This window comes from Jaculus jaculus, chromosome 14 (assembly GCF_020740685.1).
Source record: "Jaculus jaculus isolate mJacJac1 chromosome 14, mJacJac1.mat.Y.cur, whole genome shotgun sequence".
Lineage (NCBI taxonomy): Eukaryota > Metazoa > Chordata > Mammalia > Rodentia > Dipodidae > Jaculus > Jaculus jaculus.
In genome coordinates this window covers 69,756,621-69,775,590 of record NC_059115.1, presented here as the reverse complement: position 1 = coordinate 69,775,590, position 18,970 = coordinate 69,756,621, and the positions used below count along the sequence as shown (strand labels likewise).

At 40.2% G+C, this 18,970-nt stretch overlaps 1 protein-coding gene across 9 annotated transcripts in view; it reads right to left on the bottom strand.

The window, feature by feature from the left end:
- The window catches only part of Mctp1 (multiple C2 and transmembrane domain containing 1), a 427,275-nt gene that overhangs the window by 366,480 nt on the left and 41,825 nt on the right, over positions 1-18,970 (bottom strand). For 7 of the 9 annotated variants that reach the window (XM_045134041.1, XM_045134045.1, XM_045134042.1 and 4 more), the window contains exon 1: positions 761-926. The exons of the other annotated variants lie outside the window; for them this stretch is intronic. In XM_045134041.1, the coding sequence (XP_044989976.1) occupies positions 761-820 (60 nt within the window). In that variant the 5' untranslated portion in view covers positions 821-926. Of the gene's footprint in view, positions 1-760; positions 927-18,970 lie in introns of those variants that run through there. 9 annotated transcript variants of the gene reach the window in all.

Sequence of the window (18,970 nt, the reverse complement as noted above, 5' to 3'; positions counted from 1 at the left end):
TCATATACCACCTTAAACTCTAAATTTGCTGTGACTTACTTAATCAGTAAAAAGCAAAAAGAGAATTCCCATGTTTTACTTCAACGTTTTAGGTTAAAGAATTTTTAAAAAAAAGACAATCCCTTCAATCATTCACTATCCGGATTTCTCTATGCACAGTCTTACTGTCCACCAGCATCTGAGCGAGTAGGCTGTGATCAACCAGCTCATACACATTTTAAAGCAAACAGATCAATCTGAACACAGTAGCCCCTCACCTAGGTAGAAATCCACACATGGCAGGGCAAGAGGCTATCCTTACCCCTCTACTTTCAAGTTTTCACGTACTAAGACCAGTTTTTATTTCAACATAGAACTAAAATTATTTAAGATAAAATAAACAGATTCATTTGGATTGTATGTATATACCTCGTTTAACAGAGTCTATAAAAGAGCAAGATAAAAGAAAACCAAAAACCTGAGACCCTAGTAGGATTAATTACTTAAAGACATCTAAACCAATATAAAGCTACTATAATGTTACCATTTCCATGACACAGTATTTTTCATTAACAACTACAAAAGAAATCTTGATCTCTCAAGCTCAGTCTCTCCTAAGTGCCTTGTACTGTACTTTAAAATTACTTGCACTAGAATCTTAAATGCCACACTCAGTGCCCCGTGAGAAGGCATTTTTCTGAGGTACAATCAGATCCTGAGACTGCCACATGAATTTAATGCTGCCACAGTCTTAGTGAGTAAATCCGTATCTTGTACTTACCTTATTATAAACAAAAGGCAAATTGCAGACACTTTTCAACTTGCAGCTAGAATCTAGCATAGTTGTTTAGTGATGAACCAAGCATCTTTCACTCCTGAAAGAGAGCTGCGTCCCTAGACTTGGCTCCCTTTGCCGAACACCAGCCAGAGCTTCTGCTCCCCTCCAAGGGCCAGCAACAGCCTCCTTGCATAGAGCACTTGCTGCTCTGAACTGCACCGACTTAGAATGAAAGTCAGAGGAACCCGTGGTGTTTAAATACCACACCATTGCCTCACATTCACAGGATATGACTCAACTCTCCAACCAGTAAGGGGAGAGTTTCCCCTTGCAGATTGTTAGGACAGATTACATAAGAAGCATTATCTCTGGGGTCCTAATATTCTTATCAACTATATTTTTTTGTAAATTTACTTGTTCAACACAGTTTTAGTAGTCAATCTCTTCTGTGTGGCACAAAAAATAATCGAAAATGAGAAAAGTACTGTACAAAGAAAACTGTTCTCTTTGCCCTCCACAGTGAATTAATTTCATGTCATTAAAGGTGTGTGAATTTGCAAACGTCTCCCAGACAGACATGAAAAAATAAGGCACACTAAAGTCACTGTGATTCCCCTCAGTGCAAAAAGAGTATGCAGAATAAAACTCTGTTTTAACATGCAAGAAGTGACAATTCTATAGAATACAATCAAAACTCTTTCACGAAAAGCAGAATGGAAATAAATCTTTATAGTTGGCTGGTGGTGTTTCCCACAGATCTCTTATTTTATGCTGTCATTGCCTTGTGATTCCAGTCCTGCCTGCCTCTCCAGCTCTGGCTGCCTTCGTATGTTTTGTGAACATTTCAAAGGGACATAAGTAAAGGTGCAAATCCTCTAGGACACATGGTGATTTTATGTGCTTTCTTCACTGACTAGTACCTTAACTCTGAGCTGTGTTAATAAGCTTCAGCACATGCTGAATTATTGCAGTTGGACACTTTAGTTATCAATAAATATTGCAGGCAGGTAATCTAGTAATCACCAAGGAAAAAGATGAAAGCATGCATTAATAATAATAGTTAGTCTGAAACTACAGCAGGTATACCAGACAGAAATCTAAGATGATCCACACATGTAATCTTAAACACTTTAGTAGACACATTTAAAAAGAAGCTAGGTATGTCAGCACACACACACCCACCAATTCCAGCTTTTGGAAGGCCAAGACAAGAGATAAGAGAATCACTGAACTTAGTTAAGGCTATCCTGGGTTACACAGTGAGTTCTAAGTTTATTCTGAGCTACAAAGTGAGACCCTATTTTTAAGAGAGAAAGAAAGAAAGAAAAAAAAAAGGAAATGGAGGCATGGAAGGAAAGAGGGAGAGAGGGGAGGAGGGAAGTAAAAAAGCATGTGAGTTAATTTCAATGTTTGCCCCAGTATATCTAAACTATCATATTTTAAATTATTTTATTTATTTATATGAGAGAGAAGCAGCGAAAGAGAGAGAGAGTTAATGGGCACACCAGGTCCCCTAGCCACTGCAAAGAAACTCCAAGCACATGAACCACCTTATGCATCTGGATTACATGGGTACTAGGGAATGGAACCTGGGTCCTTAGGGTTTGCAGGCAAGCACCTTAACTGCTAAGCCATTTCTCCAGCTCTAAAATATCATCGTTTTAACATGTAATTCATACAAAATGCTTAGTGAAATGGTGTACCACCTTTGTACTCGTCTTGGAGATCAATGTGTATGGGGTCTTGCATTGCATTCCTTCTGAACTGGTCACATTCAATGGCTTCCTTGTCACAGGTGGCTACAGGCTACCTACCACACTAGATAACATACCTACCACACTAGATAACATAGGTCTGCAGTTCAAGTTTTCCTCTAAGTCTTCAGCTTGTAACTCAAATGTTCTTGCTTCAGAAAGGTCTCCCCGACCGCCTTTGCTGAAGTGACATTCTGGAATTACCAGATATTTGATGATCATGTTCATTTCTTTCCTAGTGCATGGTCTGGAATGTTCTATTTTATTAATTTCTATATAAATCATGTAAAATAAAAGAGCCCCAAAGATAACCATCTTGTTGTATTCAATGTTTTATCTCTAGCTATAGGCGTGGTAACTTGAATATAACAGAATTTAATAAACATTATTTAATAGGCAAGTAAGTTACGTAATTTCTGCTATAGTTTTGACAAATAATAACAGAATACTGAAATGTGTTTCTCTTATCACTGGACATTCAGCAAGTATATTCGGCAGTGATTTCCTGAATCAAAAATAATTATTTTCTCTTAAGAGTACTGCTAACCCTAGGACAGGAGAGATGGCTTAGTGGTTAGGGCTTGCCTGTGAAGCCTAAGGACCCATGTTTAACTCTCCAGGTCCCTTGTAAACCAGATGCACAAGGTGATGCAAGCATGCAAGGTTGCACATGTGCACAAGGTGGTACACACATCTGGAGCTTGATTTCAATGGCTGGAGCCCCTGACATGCCAATTCTCTCTCTCTCATAAAAATAAATAAAAAGAATATTACGAATCCTTAGTATATACCACAGGCTTCATTTTTACATATAATATTATATGAAATAAAAAACTTGGGCTGGAGAGATGGCTTAATGGTTAAGTGCTTGCCTGTGAAGCCTAAGGACCCTGGTTCAAGGCTCGATTCCCCAGGACCCACGTAAGCCAGATGCACAAGGTGGCGCATGCATCTGGAGTTTGTTTGCAGTGGCTGGAGGCCCTGGTGTGCCCATTCTCTCTCTCTTTCTCTCTCTCTGCCTCTTTCTCTCTCTGTCTGTGGCTCTTAAATAAATGAATAAAAATAAACAAAAAAAATTTAAAAATAATAAACTTGTTCATTACCAAAGATTTGAAAGATATTTAGAATACTTTGGTCCTTGTGACATAAATCCGAATACTGGGAAGATGGCTGTTGAGCTCTTCACTGAAACAAAGTCTACTGCCCACACAGCTGGGGTGGAAGGGCAGGATGGATGTGTGATCTGAGGGCCGGCCTTTCCATGTTTTTTGCTGTTACTAAGGAAGAGGTTAGTTGTATAGGAGTTTTATTTTGTGGAAATGTATGGTTAGACCCACTAACTGTCATCTTTGCTCCCACGTGAGGTGAGGCTGTTTGAAGCTGAGGCCAGGTAAAATAACAACAAAGGTGGAGGCTTGAAAGCAGACTTCTGACAATGCTGCCTTTAGATCCCAGGCCTGGCCAGGCACCAAGTCACAGCTGCCCTCTTCTGCCGTGATGTACGCACTGAAATGTTCAGTATAGAACAGCTGGTGACGTGAAAGAAACTGGACGTTTTCAGTGGGCCATGAACAGTGGAAAGGTTTAATAAATCATGGGTTAACCATGCTGAGAAATTTTGTGTCGTTATTTTCTTTAAAAGAAAACTAGGCTGTCTAGATGCACTGAGATGCAGAGCCCCTTAAAACCTGATATCTGGGACTGACACGTTATCTCAGCAGTGAGTACATGGATGTTATGTGAATAGCCATGGAAAACAGTCTGGAGGACGACACACCAAGTGTGAATAGGTGGTCACATCTGTGAAAGAGTTTTCAAAAGAGTGATGAAGGACACAGAGAGGATCCAATCAATTCAGTCAGTTTATTAACTGTTGCATAAGCCTTATAAAATGAAAAATAATTCATGTACTTGTTAGGTCATTTGAAAAAAGTTACTTTAAAAAGTAATTTAATATTTCATATTTTCTTATTTTGTTGCTCCACTATATTCACTTTAAATAACTTGTAACTTTATTATCTTTCAAAACAATGTATCATAAATCAAAGTGTTCTTCTCTGGCCCAATCCCCATCCTTGATCAGCCCCAATTTATATTTTCTCTGACTTTTCTGTTGGATAAAGGATATACCAATGTCAGTATGGGACAGAGAGACAGAAACAGATAGGAGGCTACATCAGAATCTCCCAGTGCTTTCTCTCTCTCTCTCTCTCTCTCTTTATTTATTTTTTTCAAGGTAGAGTCTTACCCTAACCTAGAATGACCTGAAATTTACTATTTAATCTCATGGTATCCACTGTACTTTCTAGCACTCACTAAGGTTTTTTGGTTATTTTCCTATTAGCCTCCTGTAAGCTCAAAAACCACAGATCTGACTTATTCACCTATAAGCTATTCACCTCTGAACAGTCCACTGTTCATGGCAGCATGATTGCCATTAGTGACCCTTGGATTAGAATTAATGAATTTGTAAATTAATAGTTTGTTCACTGAAAAAAATATGAATTGGATGCAATTTCTTTTGTAATTGACTCAAAATCTAAATTTATGAGCTATTTTTTTTGGCTTGATCTAATACACAAACATCTTTCCATAATCCTGGAGTACATCCACACTATCTCATCCTTTGATATTCCTCTAGTTTTCCACAATATGCATGCCTCAAAAGTTACACAGCTCAAGATTTTGAGGCTGAAGCCAGAGTGGAGGGCCTTAGGACTTTGGTTGGGAGAGGGGCTGTTTAATTGTTCATTTGTTTGCCTCTTTACTGGCTTGTTTACTTGTTTGTTTGTAGACAGGGCTTCATGTATCCCCGGCTGAACTGGCTATGTATGAAAGCACGGCCTCAAACTCCTGATCCTCTTTCCCTTACCTCTAAAGTGCTAAGATTACAGACATACATCACCATGCCAAGCTCTTTGTTTCTGAAAGTCTTGCTATGTATGCCAAGGTAGCCCGGAAATCACTAGGTAGCCCAGACTGGCCTCAAAAATCACGATCCTCCTGTCTTTGACTCGGGAGTGCTGGGATTGCAGACTCGTACCTGGCTTGTCTTTTCAACTTCCAATGCGGCTGACAAGGGCTAACTTCAGGCCGAGCTGACAGACTAGGGGAGATGATGTTCTAATTTATTCCCAAAGCACACTTACTCTAACAGCATCCTCCCAAAGCCACTTATAATGATAACATTACGCCAAATTTGGGGGAGTTTACAGAAGAAATAAAATTGGGGTTGGGGAGATGGGCTCAGTGGAGAGAGTACTCACTGTGAACTCATGAGTACCCAAGTACTCCAGGTGTTCGTTTGAATCTCTCTGTTCAGTGCTGACGTCGAGTATCTTATCTTGACATGTTATAATTCTAGTCCTCTGTGAACGCTATGACACAAGGCACAGCCATGACCGCAGTGCTATGGTTTGGATTATGAAGTGTCCTCCCGAAAGGCTCATGTGGTGGAGGGTTAGTGACTAGCTAGAAGATGTAACCATTGGTAGGTGATTGAAGCATGGGCGTCTCTGATCTAACCAATAGATTAATCTATCACTGAACCCATAGCTTGATAGCATTATTGAGTGGTTGCAAACTAGGAAGTGAAGCCTGGATGGAGATCTGGCTCCATGTTCCCTCACTCCCTCTCTCTTTCTCTCTCTCCTTCCCAGCTGCCCTGAGGTGAGTATCTCTGTTTCATTACACCCTCTGCCATGATGTTGCACGTCACCTCGAACCCAAAGCACTGGAGCTGACCATGGACTGAAACCTCTGAACTGTGAGCCAAATGGGCCTTTCCTCTTTTTAAGTTGCTTACATCAGGTATTTTGTCACAAGAACAAAACACTGTCTAAAACATTCAGTGTCTGACTCATTATACCACTGTATTTTTCTTTGCTGTTTTTATTTTGAATTCTGTCATTTGTTTCTTAGTTAAAAATTTCTTTTTCTCAGCAATATCTTTTTTCTTTTAGAGAGAAAGAGAGAGATAATTGGCACACCAGGGCCTCAGCCACTGCAATCAAACGCCAGATGCTTGTACCACTATTAGGCCTGTGGGGCCTTTTGCTTGCCTCACCTTCATGGGTCTGCCTTACGTGGGATCTGGAGAGTCGAACATGGGTCCTTAGTCTTCACAGGCAAGCACCTTAACCACTAAGCCATCTCTCCATCCCTCTGCAATATTTTTTGCATGCAAAAAAAATCAAAATTAACCTCTTCAGTCGTTTCTAAATCATCCCCAATAATAATGTAAGATTACATATTTAAATGGCTATTTTTTCTTAAATTGTTTTCTTGATATAAAGTTTAGCTGATACAGGGACACATGAAATTTATGCCTGGTAACCCCATCCTACATGTTTATTCAGTACTTGGGTAATCTGTTCAAACATATCTGTCTCTTCAAACTTTTATCATTCTTTCATGGAAAAAAAAATTGTATTCTTTTTGTTCATTTTTTATTTATTTATTTGAGAGCGACAGACACAGAGAGAAAGACAGATAGAGAGAGAGGGAGAGAATGGGCGCGCCAGGGCTTCCAGCCACTGCAAACGAACTCCAGACGCGTGCGCCCCCTTGTGCATCTGGCCAACGTGGGACCTGGGGAACCGAACCTCGAACCGGGGTCCTTAGGCTTCACAGGCAAGCGTTTAACCACTAAGCCATCTCTCCAGCCCAAAAATTGAATTTTTTTTTTATTCTAGCTTTTTGAGAGACACAAACACACCACTACCCATTGCTCAGCCTCACCTCATCCCAGCCCATCAGAGCAGAGCAACTCATTCATGTCTAACTGGAATTTAACAACGCCATCACTCCAGTACAGCCCCTGCCTTTGATTTCATTAGCTATCATCTGTCAATTGTTGCTGCTATTTCTGTTATGTCCTGAACAACAGGGGTCTCATGCATGAAGACCTTGCCTAGGCCCTATATCTTGAAGTGTTTTCCATACCTTGTCCCTAAGAGTGTCGAGACTTTCAGGTATTACGTTAAGGTACATTTGAGTTTTTGTGGTTGTCGGTACTGTTGTTTTTGTGCAGGGTGTCTCATCCTTTTACATGTGGATATCCAGCTTTTACAGTATCATTTGCTGAAGCAGGCTGTCTTTGTTAATGTACATGTTCATTGTCAAAACCAGATGGTGGTACCTGTATGGGCTTGGGTCTGCATCCTCTGTTTCATATTGTTGATCTATGTGCCTGTTTTACGCTAGTACCATGCTGTTTTTGTTAGTATTTTATGCAGCATCACTTGAAACAAGGTATAGTGATATTACCAGCATTATTAATTTTATTAGGGATGCTTTGGGTATCTTGGGTTTTTTGTGCTTACTTATGATTTTTTTACTAAATTTTAAAATTGTATTCAAGAGAGAGAGAGAGAGGCAGGAGAGAGAGAGAGAGAGAGAGGTAGAGAGAGAGAGAGAATTAGTGCACCAGGGCCTCTAGCCATTGCAAAAAGCTCCAGATGTATGCACCATCTTGTGCATCTGGCTTACATGGGTTCTGGGGAAACAAACCTGTGTCCTTAGGATCACAGACAAGCACCTTAACCACTAAACAATCTCTCCAGCCCTTATGCATGAATTTTAAGATTGTTTTCTGTATCTGTGAATAATCACATTGGAATTTTGATGGAAACTTCATTCAATCTGTAAGTTGCTTTTGGCAGAACAGTCATTTTCACAATAGTAATTTTCTAATGCATGAGCATGGAAGATATTTCCATGTTCTTGTATATTCTTCAGTCTCTTTATTGAGGGCTTCAAATTTTTCGTTGTACAGTTCTTTTGTTTTCTTGTTTAGGTATATTCCAAAGTATCTTGTTTTTTTTTTTGTTCCTTTTTAAAAAACAATTATGAATGTTGGTTTTTTGAATGTGGATTTCCTTCTCAGTATGAGAATTTCTATTTGTAATGAGCAGTTCAACCATCATCTACCAACAGTAAATAAGGGTTCCTGTCTCCCCACATCCTTGCCAGCACTTCTTGTTTTTTTGGCGTTTTGATATTTGTTCTGATTGGGGTCAGATGGAATCTCAAAGTAGTTTTAATTTGCATTTCCCTGATGGCTAAAGATATTGAACATTTTAAAAAAATATATCTATTGGCAATTTCTACTTCTTCCTTTGAGTACTCTCCCTTCAGTTCCATACCCTACTTTTTCATGGGGTTGTTCGGTTTGTTTTTACATCTTTGTATATTCTAGAGATCAGTCCTCTGTTAAATGCAGGACTGACAAATATTTTCTCACATTCTGTAGATTGCCATTTCAATTTGGTTGAAAGTTTCTTTAGCTATACAATGAGGACCCATTTATTGACGGTTTGACTATTTTCTGGGGAACATTCCCTACATTTTCCCTCTAGCTGTTTCAGGGTTTCAGGTCTCACAATGAGGTCCCCTGATCCATTTAGAGTTGACTTTTTTATGCATAATGAGAGATAAAGGTTTAGTTCCATTCTTACACATACAGATACTAGTTTTCCCAGCATCATTTGCCAAAAATATCTTTTCTGCATTGTGTTTTTTGGCATCTTTGTAGTTTCATGGACTTATACTTGCATCTTTTATTTCATTGATACATATGTCTGTTTTGTGCCAGTTCCATGCTGTTTACATTAATATTGCTTGATAGTACAACTTCAAATGAGGCATGGGTGATGGCTCCAGCAGTATTCTTTTTGCTGAGGATAGTTTTTGCTATCTGCCATCTTTTGTAATTCCTTATGAATTTTAAAATTGTCTTTTCCTATTTCTGTGGAGAATTCTGGAATTTTGATTGGAATTACATTGAATCTATATTTGTTTTTAGTATGATTCCTATATGCCAATGACAAACATACTGAGGGAAGAATCTAGGAAAGAGCCCCATTCACAGCCACAAACATTAAACATCTAGAAATAGTCTCAGCCAAATAAGCAAAACACCTCAACAATGAACACTTAAAAGTTTTTTTGTTTATTATTTATTTATTTGAGAGTAATAGGCAGAGAAAGAGGGAGAGAGAGAGAGAGAGAATGGGCATGCCAGGGCTTCCAGCCACTGCAAACAAACTCCAGATGCATGCATCCCCTTGTGCATCTGGCTGACGTGGGTCCTGGGGAATCAAGCCTCGAACTGGGGTCCTTAGATTTCGCAAGCAAGTGCTTAATTGCTAAGCCATCTCTGCAGCCCCAACAATGAACACTTTAAAACACTGAAAAAAGACACTGAGGGAGACAAAAGAAGATTGGAAGATCTCCCATGCTCAAGGATTGGAAGAATTAATATTGTGAAAATGACTGTCCTACCAAAAGCAATATACAAATCCATTTTTTTTAGAATCAGTGATTCAATCAGTTTTTCCATTCACTGAAAAAAATGTATTAAAAAAACTGTAGGTGTTAAGAATCATAACAAATGGTAAATGCATCTTGTTATGTCAGATTATTAATAATTTACAACTGATGTAAAAAATGGGCTCTTGTTACTCAAAGGAATCACATGATAACTGAATTTGTAAATAATGCATCTAAATTTATCTCTGTTGTAAATACAGATGTGCACATTGAGTTGCTTGCAGTGAAGTTTGTAACTATGGCCTTAAAACGGCTTGGAAATGAGACTGTTTAATATTTTTCACTCAGGAAAAAGAAAGGAGTCTTAAGCTAGAAACAGAAAATGCTGACCATTAGCACCATCTATTTCCTGGGGAAAGATCTAAGGGCATCCTACATCTCAGAAGCTATAAGGTATATATTTCAGCCTTCATATCACTGTAACCCTTCAGGACTTACAAATTCAGATGTGTTTTCCCTACTTGGAAGTGACAGAGAATTGAATCTGAAAAATGAGACAATAAGACTTCCAACTGGGATTTAAACTTTGCAATAAAAATATAGTAGGTCAGAGCACAGATAAATGAAGCAATTCCAATTGTCAGAGTGATGTGCACTCAAACACCCGGAGGCACATTCTTTACTCAGAGGCAACGCAGACCAGCATTCTAGACCCACAGAAGGCCATGGTGAGCTGAATGAATGCCAGGAGTCCAGCTCCCTTTAGAGGGACAGTGTCAGCTGGGCTTCAGATGCTTAACCAGGTTCAGAAAGGGCCAGGAAGTTTACAGCTTTGTTATGGGAATACTTATCATTTGTATACCAGACCTCCTACAGAGTATGACACAAACTAAAGCTTTTGAAGACTAGATTGTCCTTCAAACCCTGAAGCACAGCAATAATCTGACTTAACGCACTGGCTCACCAAAGAAACAAAGCAGCAGACAAGTAAGACTGTCTAAACCAGAAAACAGGCAACACACAGCAAGATACCCAAAGCTGGTGGTGTGTTCCTCGTACAGGGTACCTGACATTTTAATTCCATTAAACCTGTGAGTCCAAGAAGCACCTCCCCTTCATCCCATGCTTACTAAACTGATTTGCAGTTAGGGTTTCAGATCTGCTCTGGCACGCCTTTGGGAAGAACTCACAGCACGGCTGGAAATGTGCCCCTAGGTGGCCTGCGTCTAGCAAATGTGGGCGTGAGCGTGAGCACCACACCCGCTCAGTCCTGGAAGTTCCGAGTGCTGCTTTTAAGTGGAAACACTGGTGTTTTGATTTTGACCATGAGCTGTCAGCCTTGCTAGAGTGAGTCCAGTCCTGGAAGACAGGTGTGCTGTGAAACTTCCGGCGTCGCCTTCCTAGACCATATGCACTCTCACGCACAGTATACGCACACCTGCATGCACAGGTGCACGCACACATGTCCAAACACACATACGCGCGTGCATACAACTTACACATGCAAAAGGTTAGAGGCAGTCCTCTATTAACAGAGACCAATAGCTCTCAGAAATTGAAATAGACAGACATTTGTAATCATGTCACTTGCGAAAAGTGCCCGAACACGCTCCCTATACGATATCCTCAGTAATCCTCATGGAAGCTCTGTGAAGCAAGGACTACTTTGGGCGGCTGTTAAATAGCAGGGAATGGGAAGGTGATTTGGGGGCTAGGCGTGATTGCTGTGCAGCCACGATGACCTGAGTTTGACTTCTGGCGTCTGTGCATGCCTGTGTGTGCATGCGCACGCATATAAAATACTGGAAGTACTGGGTGTGGTTGCACATGCCTGCCTGCACAGTAATCACAGCGGTGGAGATAAAGGGATGGCATAGGGTCCCTGAGCCAGTACGACCTGTATGTATTTCGCTTTTCCTTTTCTTTTCTACATGAAAATGAATTTGGCATCTATTTACCAAATGCTTGTCTAGCTACCTTGTTAATGTTAGCTCACCTATTACTCATATCCACCTTATGAAATAAACCCTAAAATACCGCCCCCCCCCCCATTCCAATAAGGAAACTGAAGCAAAGAGAAGTAACTTTCCCATGAGTGTATAGCAAACAGACAGCACAATAAGGATGCAGGCTCCAGGGAGCAAGCTCCTACTCTGCTCTTCCAGTGATCTTTACGATCACTTCCCTTCCCTGATTTTCAATGTCCATTTCTGTACTTGCATAAGTACTTTTTTTCAGGAGGATGGATGGAAACACTAGGGAAAGAAAATCTCTTATACACCAATGACACAACCTGCAGTTCTTTTGAATTTTGAAACAACTAACCAACATAAATAAAGCACTCTAGGCCTGCAGGCAACTGCTTGGAGGCCTGGCTAAGGAAAGTGACAAATTCAAGCCTGCATCGGTTTATTTTTTCATTCCTCAGGGGAGAACGAAAGGAGGAGTTTTCATGTCTGTATTCATAAATCTGAGGAGGAAAAGATTGGAATATTTTTCCAAAAGCTAAGATTGAACAAAGATTCAATAGTCAATTTAAAAGTCATTTTCTTCGAGAAACCCAAGAAGTTTAATTTCAGAGTAAAAATGCTTTGAACATAAGAAGTGGGTGAGGATACCTCCTACTCTTTGTCAAACTTTTCTGTTATACATCAACTTTCAGATCCACAAAGTCTTTTTGGGCATCTGTATATGTGTCTGTCTGGTGTGTGCATGTGTGTGTGTGTGTGTGTGCGCACACGCGCGTGCATGCATATGTATGCATGTGAAGGCCAAAAGTTAACTTCAGGTGTCTCCTTTAATCAGGGTCCACCGTAGGTATTGAGACAAGGTCTCTCATTGAACCTAGAATTCACGAGTTTTGTCAGTCTAGGCAGCCAGCTTGCCTCTTTGGTCCCCTCTCTCCATTTCCAAAGCACTGAGATTATAAGTGTGTGGTGCCACATCTGGCATTGACCTGGGTGTTTGGGTTGTGAACTCAGGTCATCATGCATGCACAGCAAGTGTATTGCTGACCAGTTACTTCAGCCCCTCAGCCCCATAAAACCTCAACTTAAAAAAATATATTTCACATTTATTTATTAATTTGACAGAGGGAGAGAGAGCAAGAGAGGGAGAGAGAAAATAGGTGCTCCAGGGCCTTCAGCCACTGCAAACGAACGCCAGATGCATGCACCCCCTTGTGCATCTGGCTAACGTGGGTCCTAGGGAATTGAACCTGGGTCCTTTGGCTTTGCAGGTAAATACCTTAACTGCTAAGCCATCCCTTCAAGCCCAAACATTGACTTTTATTAGGAATGATATTTGGGAATTGGTTTGGCAAAAATAGTGCTTTTCTGCACATTAAAATGTGGAGTCTTTTCTACTTTACCTCAAACCTGAGTCCATAAGATTTTTGCCTTTAAGTCTTCAATCAGCTTTGCCCCCTTGTACATGATTCAGGCATGAGTTGCTTCCAAAAGACACGGTCGTAAGAGATACAGCCCCTCACAGAACCAGCTCCTAAATTGGCACTGAACAGGAAGGGAGAATGCCTATCATACTTTCTTTCAGCCCTATATGTTCCACAAACAGTCCAACATAGTCGGTTATCCTCATGCAGCTCACTTCCCTAGCTGTATGACATCCCTAGTCTTCCTCCTCTGCCTGGGCAACACCATCTATTCTCATGTACATATGTCTCATCCTGCTCTCCTATGTGGCTCCCATTCTTCCTGTTATTCCTCTCAAAATCAAAAAGCCATTTGAAGGATTTTACAGCAAAAGCTTAAGGCAGTGTCATATGGAAGTTAAGTAACTTTGTTTTCAAATCAGACTATCTAAACATCAATCATACCTATGCCAGCTACATACTTGCTTAGCTAGTGTCATCACCATTATATGATTTATTTTGGAGTGAAAATAAAAACCTAATATATAAAAGTTGTAAATATAAATTACTTAGCTTACTTTGGCTAATGCATCAGGTTTTAAAGAAATTATATGCTACCAACAGTAATAAATCAATTAGAAATTATACTTTACAAACACTTTCGACTACTACTCTGATTTTTTTCTTCTCAGGCCTCTTTGCTATTTTTCCCTGTCCTTCAAATGGTCCTTCTCAGAACCATCAAGTCTCAGTACTTTGCTTTTCTTGTAGAGAACAGGGGTCCTGAACTCCACGGTGGGCGAGGGGTTCAGTCCACACACAGGATGACATGTCAGGACAGCTGATCCCCGTCGGAAGGCATTCTGCTTTTCTGCTCTGTTCAGTGCTTCTATGTGGGGATGCAGAGCCCACATGGCCTGGTTTTCTCATTTTTAAATATCATGTAAAATATTTAGCTTAAAAATATTGCCATAATGTGGCAATTCCAGACTCAGCTCACTCTAAGATGACATCTGCTGTGTGTTCTCACAGAGTAATTTTATCCAGGTCCATGGCACTAATTATTATTCAAGTTCTCCTACATATCTGTCTTTAGCCCAGTCCATATACATATACATTTCTCTGTATGTATAAATTATCAGCCATTGAGCTCTCTGCCCCAAGTACTAGGGAATCAAAGATGGCTAATGCTAAAACGATACCCATGTCCAGACATGCCTATAGACTATTACATTATTTCCTAGACATCGCCATCTGGAGATGCTCCTGGTATCTCAAATTGTACTTGTATGCAGTTATCACTGCCACGCCCATTGCACGTCTTTCCATCTCCATGACAAACCCAATTGCCTCGGAGCCACCTCCTCTATCCCAGGGGAAGGCTATCGCCCAGGCCGTAAGTTTTCCTGGCTTGTCCCAGGAGGGCTCCCGCTCCGAGCTCCGGGTGAGTAGGGCGCACAAAGGACACTGCGCTAAGGCTTTCCAGGCAAATCAACCACAAAGTTCTGACCTCAACATCAAGAACAAGATAAAACGTTGCTTTGAAACCTCCAAACTACATAACTTGTTACACAGCAATAGTAACTAAAGCAGAAAACCGAGTGAACTGTGTCACTAAGTTCAGGGCAGGCAGCCAAGTGAAGAGGAAAGGCGTGTCGGCAGAAGCTAGATGTTCCTCAGAAATTACGGAGGCTACCTACCAATCGCTTAACAAGACCTCAACAGCAAGAAGAAGCTTTCCTTTCCTACCATCTCTACCATGAAATTTTAAGTATTATGAGGTCATGAATAATTTCTGAACATCATAGCAGCGTTAGAGATTCACTGAATAAATCAGGTGCCAAAATGTTTTGTTCTTGAAACTTTAATAGAATGTATAATGGAAACTCCACTCATAACATGTGAATTTTGTGAATCTCAGTTACCAAATTAATAATATCTGGATTTCCTTTAAGGAACTTAAGGAAAAAAATTTAAATGCTGGAGCAGTTTCTGCTTACAAATTTCATCCATGCTGAAACATCTTATGACTAGGGAGATATGATGTGAAAAGAATACCACACATTTCTACATAAGCAGATGATATCATGTTTTACCTAAACTTTAATAACCTGATTTTTATACATACTGAACTGTAAATACAAGCACAGCTCTGCTTTAAAATATGGAATTGTAAGCAATTCCAAACAACCTGGAAATATTGGCTATTATGGTTTCTGAGAATTCTAAATGTTCTGTTAAAATAATGTAATCTATCTTTTTCCCCTAAAATCCCCTCGTTGTTTCTGTAGTACACAACCATTCCTAAATTCCCCCATGTAAAAATACTTGGTGTTTTTGGTTGGATAGTGACTATTTCTGTCCAAAGTAGACTATTTTCTCTTTTATTATTTGTGTTAGATTTTTATAACAGCCTTTTTCCTCCAAGGAATTTAAGGTGCTTAGCACACAGAGGTTGGGAAAGGGGTCTTTGAATAAACATTTTTCACACAATGCAAGAGCCAAGAATAGTTGGTAGGAAAATATCACAGGGCAGGGACCACAGCGGCGGCGGCGGTCACTAAGGGTTGGGTTATTTGTAGAGCAGTGAGAACTCAGGGACCTGGTAAGACAGCTGCATCCAAACCATGTGTGCTTTATTTTGATCCCCTTAAGGAATAAGGTGTCTTTGTCTTTCAATTTTAGTTTGACTTCAAGACCCCTGATCCCAGGGTACTCTGCTTTTGCCACCCAGTTCATAAAAGTTATAATTATGTTTACATTATGAGAAAACATAAAATTATAATGATTGATTAAACATTGTGGGGAAGATAGACTCTGCTCTTGGTATATGACATGAGATTAGGAAAAAAAAAAAAAAAAAGCTAAAGTTTGAAGCAGCCTGAAGTGAGTGCTACTATGAAACTCATTTTAAAAAATTAACTTTCTTAAAAAAGATTTTATTACTATTTACTAGAGAGAGAGAGTGAGAATGGGCACTCCAGGGCCTCCAGCCCCTGCAAACGAACTCCAGATGCATGCGCCACCATGTGCATCTGGCTTATGTGGGACCTGGTGAATCGAACCTGGGTCCTTAGCTTTTACAGGCATGTGCCTTAAGCACTAAGCCATCTCTCCAGCCCCCCCAAAATAACTCTTACATTGAGTGAAGAGTGGTGATAACCATGAGGTGACATAAGGGAGAGCACAGAAAACAATCAGAAAAGGTCTATTGTCTGCTTTTCCCAGGGGGTGACAAGGACACATAGGAAGGCTGCTACATGACGCTTAAGCAGCAGGGGTTTTTAGACATGCTGAATGGGGATGTAGATCCAGTTAGAAATAAGCTGGCTTGGCTGGGCATGGTGGTGCATGTCTTTAATGCCAGCACTAGGGAGGCAGAGGGAGGAGGTTCGCCATGAGTTTGAGGCCCTTGTGAGACTTCATAGTAAATTCCAGGTCAGTCTGGGCTAGAGCAAAACCCTACCTCGAAAAGCCACACACACACACACACACACACACACACCTGACTTAAGGGCATTAAAGAAATATGATATTTATCTCACACCTTATTTTGTGGGAAGAGACACAAAAGTACATTTAAAAGTGCAGTCATACTCTCAAAAATAAAATTAGAAAGGCAAAAGAAAAAAAAATCAGTGTTTTCATTTTGGAAATATTTCTTGAGACAGAGTCTTAAAAGTAGTGAAGAAGGGCTGGAGAGATGGTTTAGCGATTAAGGCGTTTGCCTGCAAAGCTAGAGGATCGTGGTTCGACTCTCCAGGACCCACGTAAGCCAGATGCACAAGGGGGTGCACGCATCTGGAGTTCGATGCAGTGGCTGGAGGCCCTGGCATGCCTTTCTCTCTCTCTCTCAAATAAGTAAGTAAGTAAATAAATAAATAAATAAATACAATATATATATTTAAAAAGTAGTGAAGAAAACAGAAGAAAAATGCAGTGTGTGGGGGGGAAGAAAGCTATTTGACAGAAATTTTAGATAGAATGCAAGCATATCTATGTCTCCTTCATGGGTCATTAAGTGGATATTGATGACTTGATTATAGTTGGATAAAACTATAAAACTTGATTCTCAAGCAGAAAGAAAGGAAATTCTTGTTTGCTAGTTCAGTTTTATATACTTAAATAGTCACAAAGGGATAAAACCCTTACAATCAACATAGTTTCAGTTGTTAATAACAGAGATATCCAAGAAGGATGATTATGGGCCACACAGTTTCTACTTCTCTGCATTCTAAAAAAAAGTCAAAGAAAAGGAAGAGAGAGAGAGAATGCAGGTGAAGTGGTAGCAAATGATGAGAGGATGGGAACAGCAAAGTGTCGCTTCAAGATGTGCTGGAGAAGTCTGATCTGCTTCAAAAGATTTTCCATAAATGGAAGAAGGTCTAATTCATACAGCATGCTAAAGCCCAGAACTTGAAGCATCTTACCAAACTACAATTTGATCCTGAACATCACAACAAAAGCTGGATGCCATAAAAGGCCTGAAATACCTTCACTTAGGAAAAGTAGAATTTTAATTGCACCAAGCCTTCTTGTGGATATGGACTGAATCAAAGGATGAATAAGCTGAATTTTCAACATAGCTCCCTGGCACATCAATGAATATTAAATAATTCTTTTGTAAAAAAATTTTATTTTATTTATTTATTTACTTGAGAGTGACAGACAGGAGACAGAGAGAGAGAGAGAATGGGTGTGCCAGGGCCTCCGGCCACTGCAAACGAACTCCAGACGCGTGCGGCCCCTTGTGCATCTGGCTAATGTGGGTCCTGGGGAATTTAGCCTCGAACCGGGGTCCTTAGGCTTCAAAGGCAAGCACTTGACCACTAAGCCATCTCTCTAGCCTAATATTAAATAAGTCTTAAATGCACAATGTTGTTCTAAATGGCTTTAGTGGAAGCCCAGTCTATACAGCTGAGTGTGACTTTACTATATTCAATTTGACACTTTTTTATTCTTTATTCCCTCATCCTTCCCTCTTTTACTGCCTCTCTCCCTCCATGTGGTGTGTGTGTGTGTGTGTGTGTGTGTGTGTGTGTGTGTGTGTGTCTAGCTGTACATGCCCCAGGTCTGTGCGTACAGAGGCCAGACAAGAGTGTTGATTTCCTTCTCTTCCCTCTCATCCATATACCGAGTGAGACGGAGTCCCTCCTTCAACCTGGAGCTGCAGTCCATCTGCAAGCCCTTGCCAGTCTCTAGTCTCTGCCCACCCATGGTCTGGGGCTACAACCACGCCCAGTTTTTGTTTTCCTCTTATTTAGGTGGTCTCTAGGGAAATGGATCTTAGTGGTATCCAGCCAGATAAGCCTCATACTTAGGTGCGAGTCCTCTTCACCGCTGAGCTCTTTCTCCAGCACCTGCATTTTCATGGTGCTTGAATATGTTATGTATAATTTTCCCAAAATATTGACAAAGTGCTCCCCCAGGATATTCAATATTTTTAAATTTACCTCCCTGGTCAAACTAGCAATCGATACTCATTTTTATGTATTAGGAAATTCCTCAGCACGCAGATAAGGAAATAAACACCGCTCCTGATGAAACTTCTTATAATTAACCAATGTTAACATATGCACATCCTTAGCTTATATGTATGAACACTTAGCTATTTTTGTAGATTCTTATTTTAAAATAAAGATATCTGAAAACCCATCCTTCTAGTGCAGAGACTGAAAATAAGCCTTTAAAGAAATCAGTAATATTAAGCAGGAAAAAATATGATGAAGAACCTAAAATAGCTTAATGTGGGCTGGAGAGATGGCTTAGCGGTTAAGTGCTTGCCTGTGAAGCCTAAGGACCCTGGTTCAAGGCTCA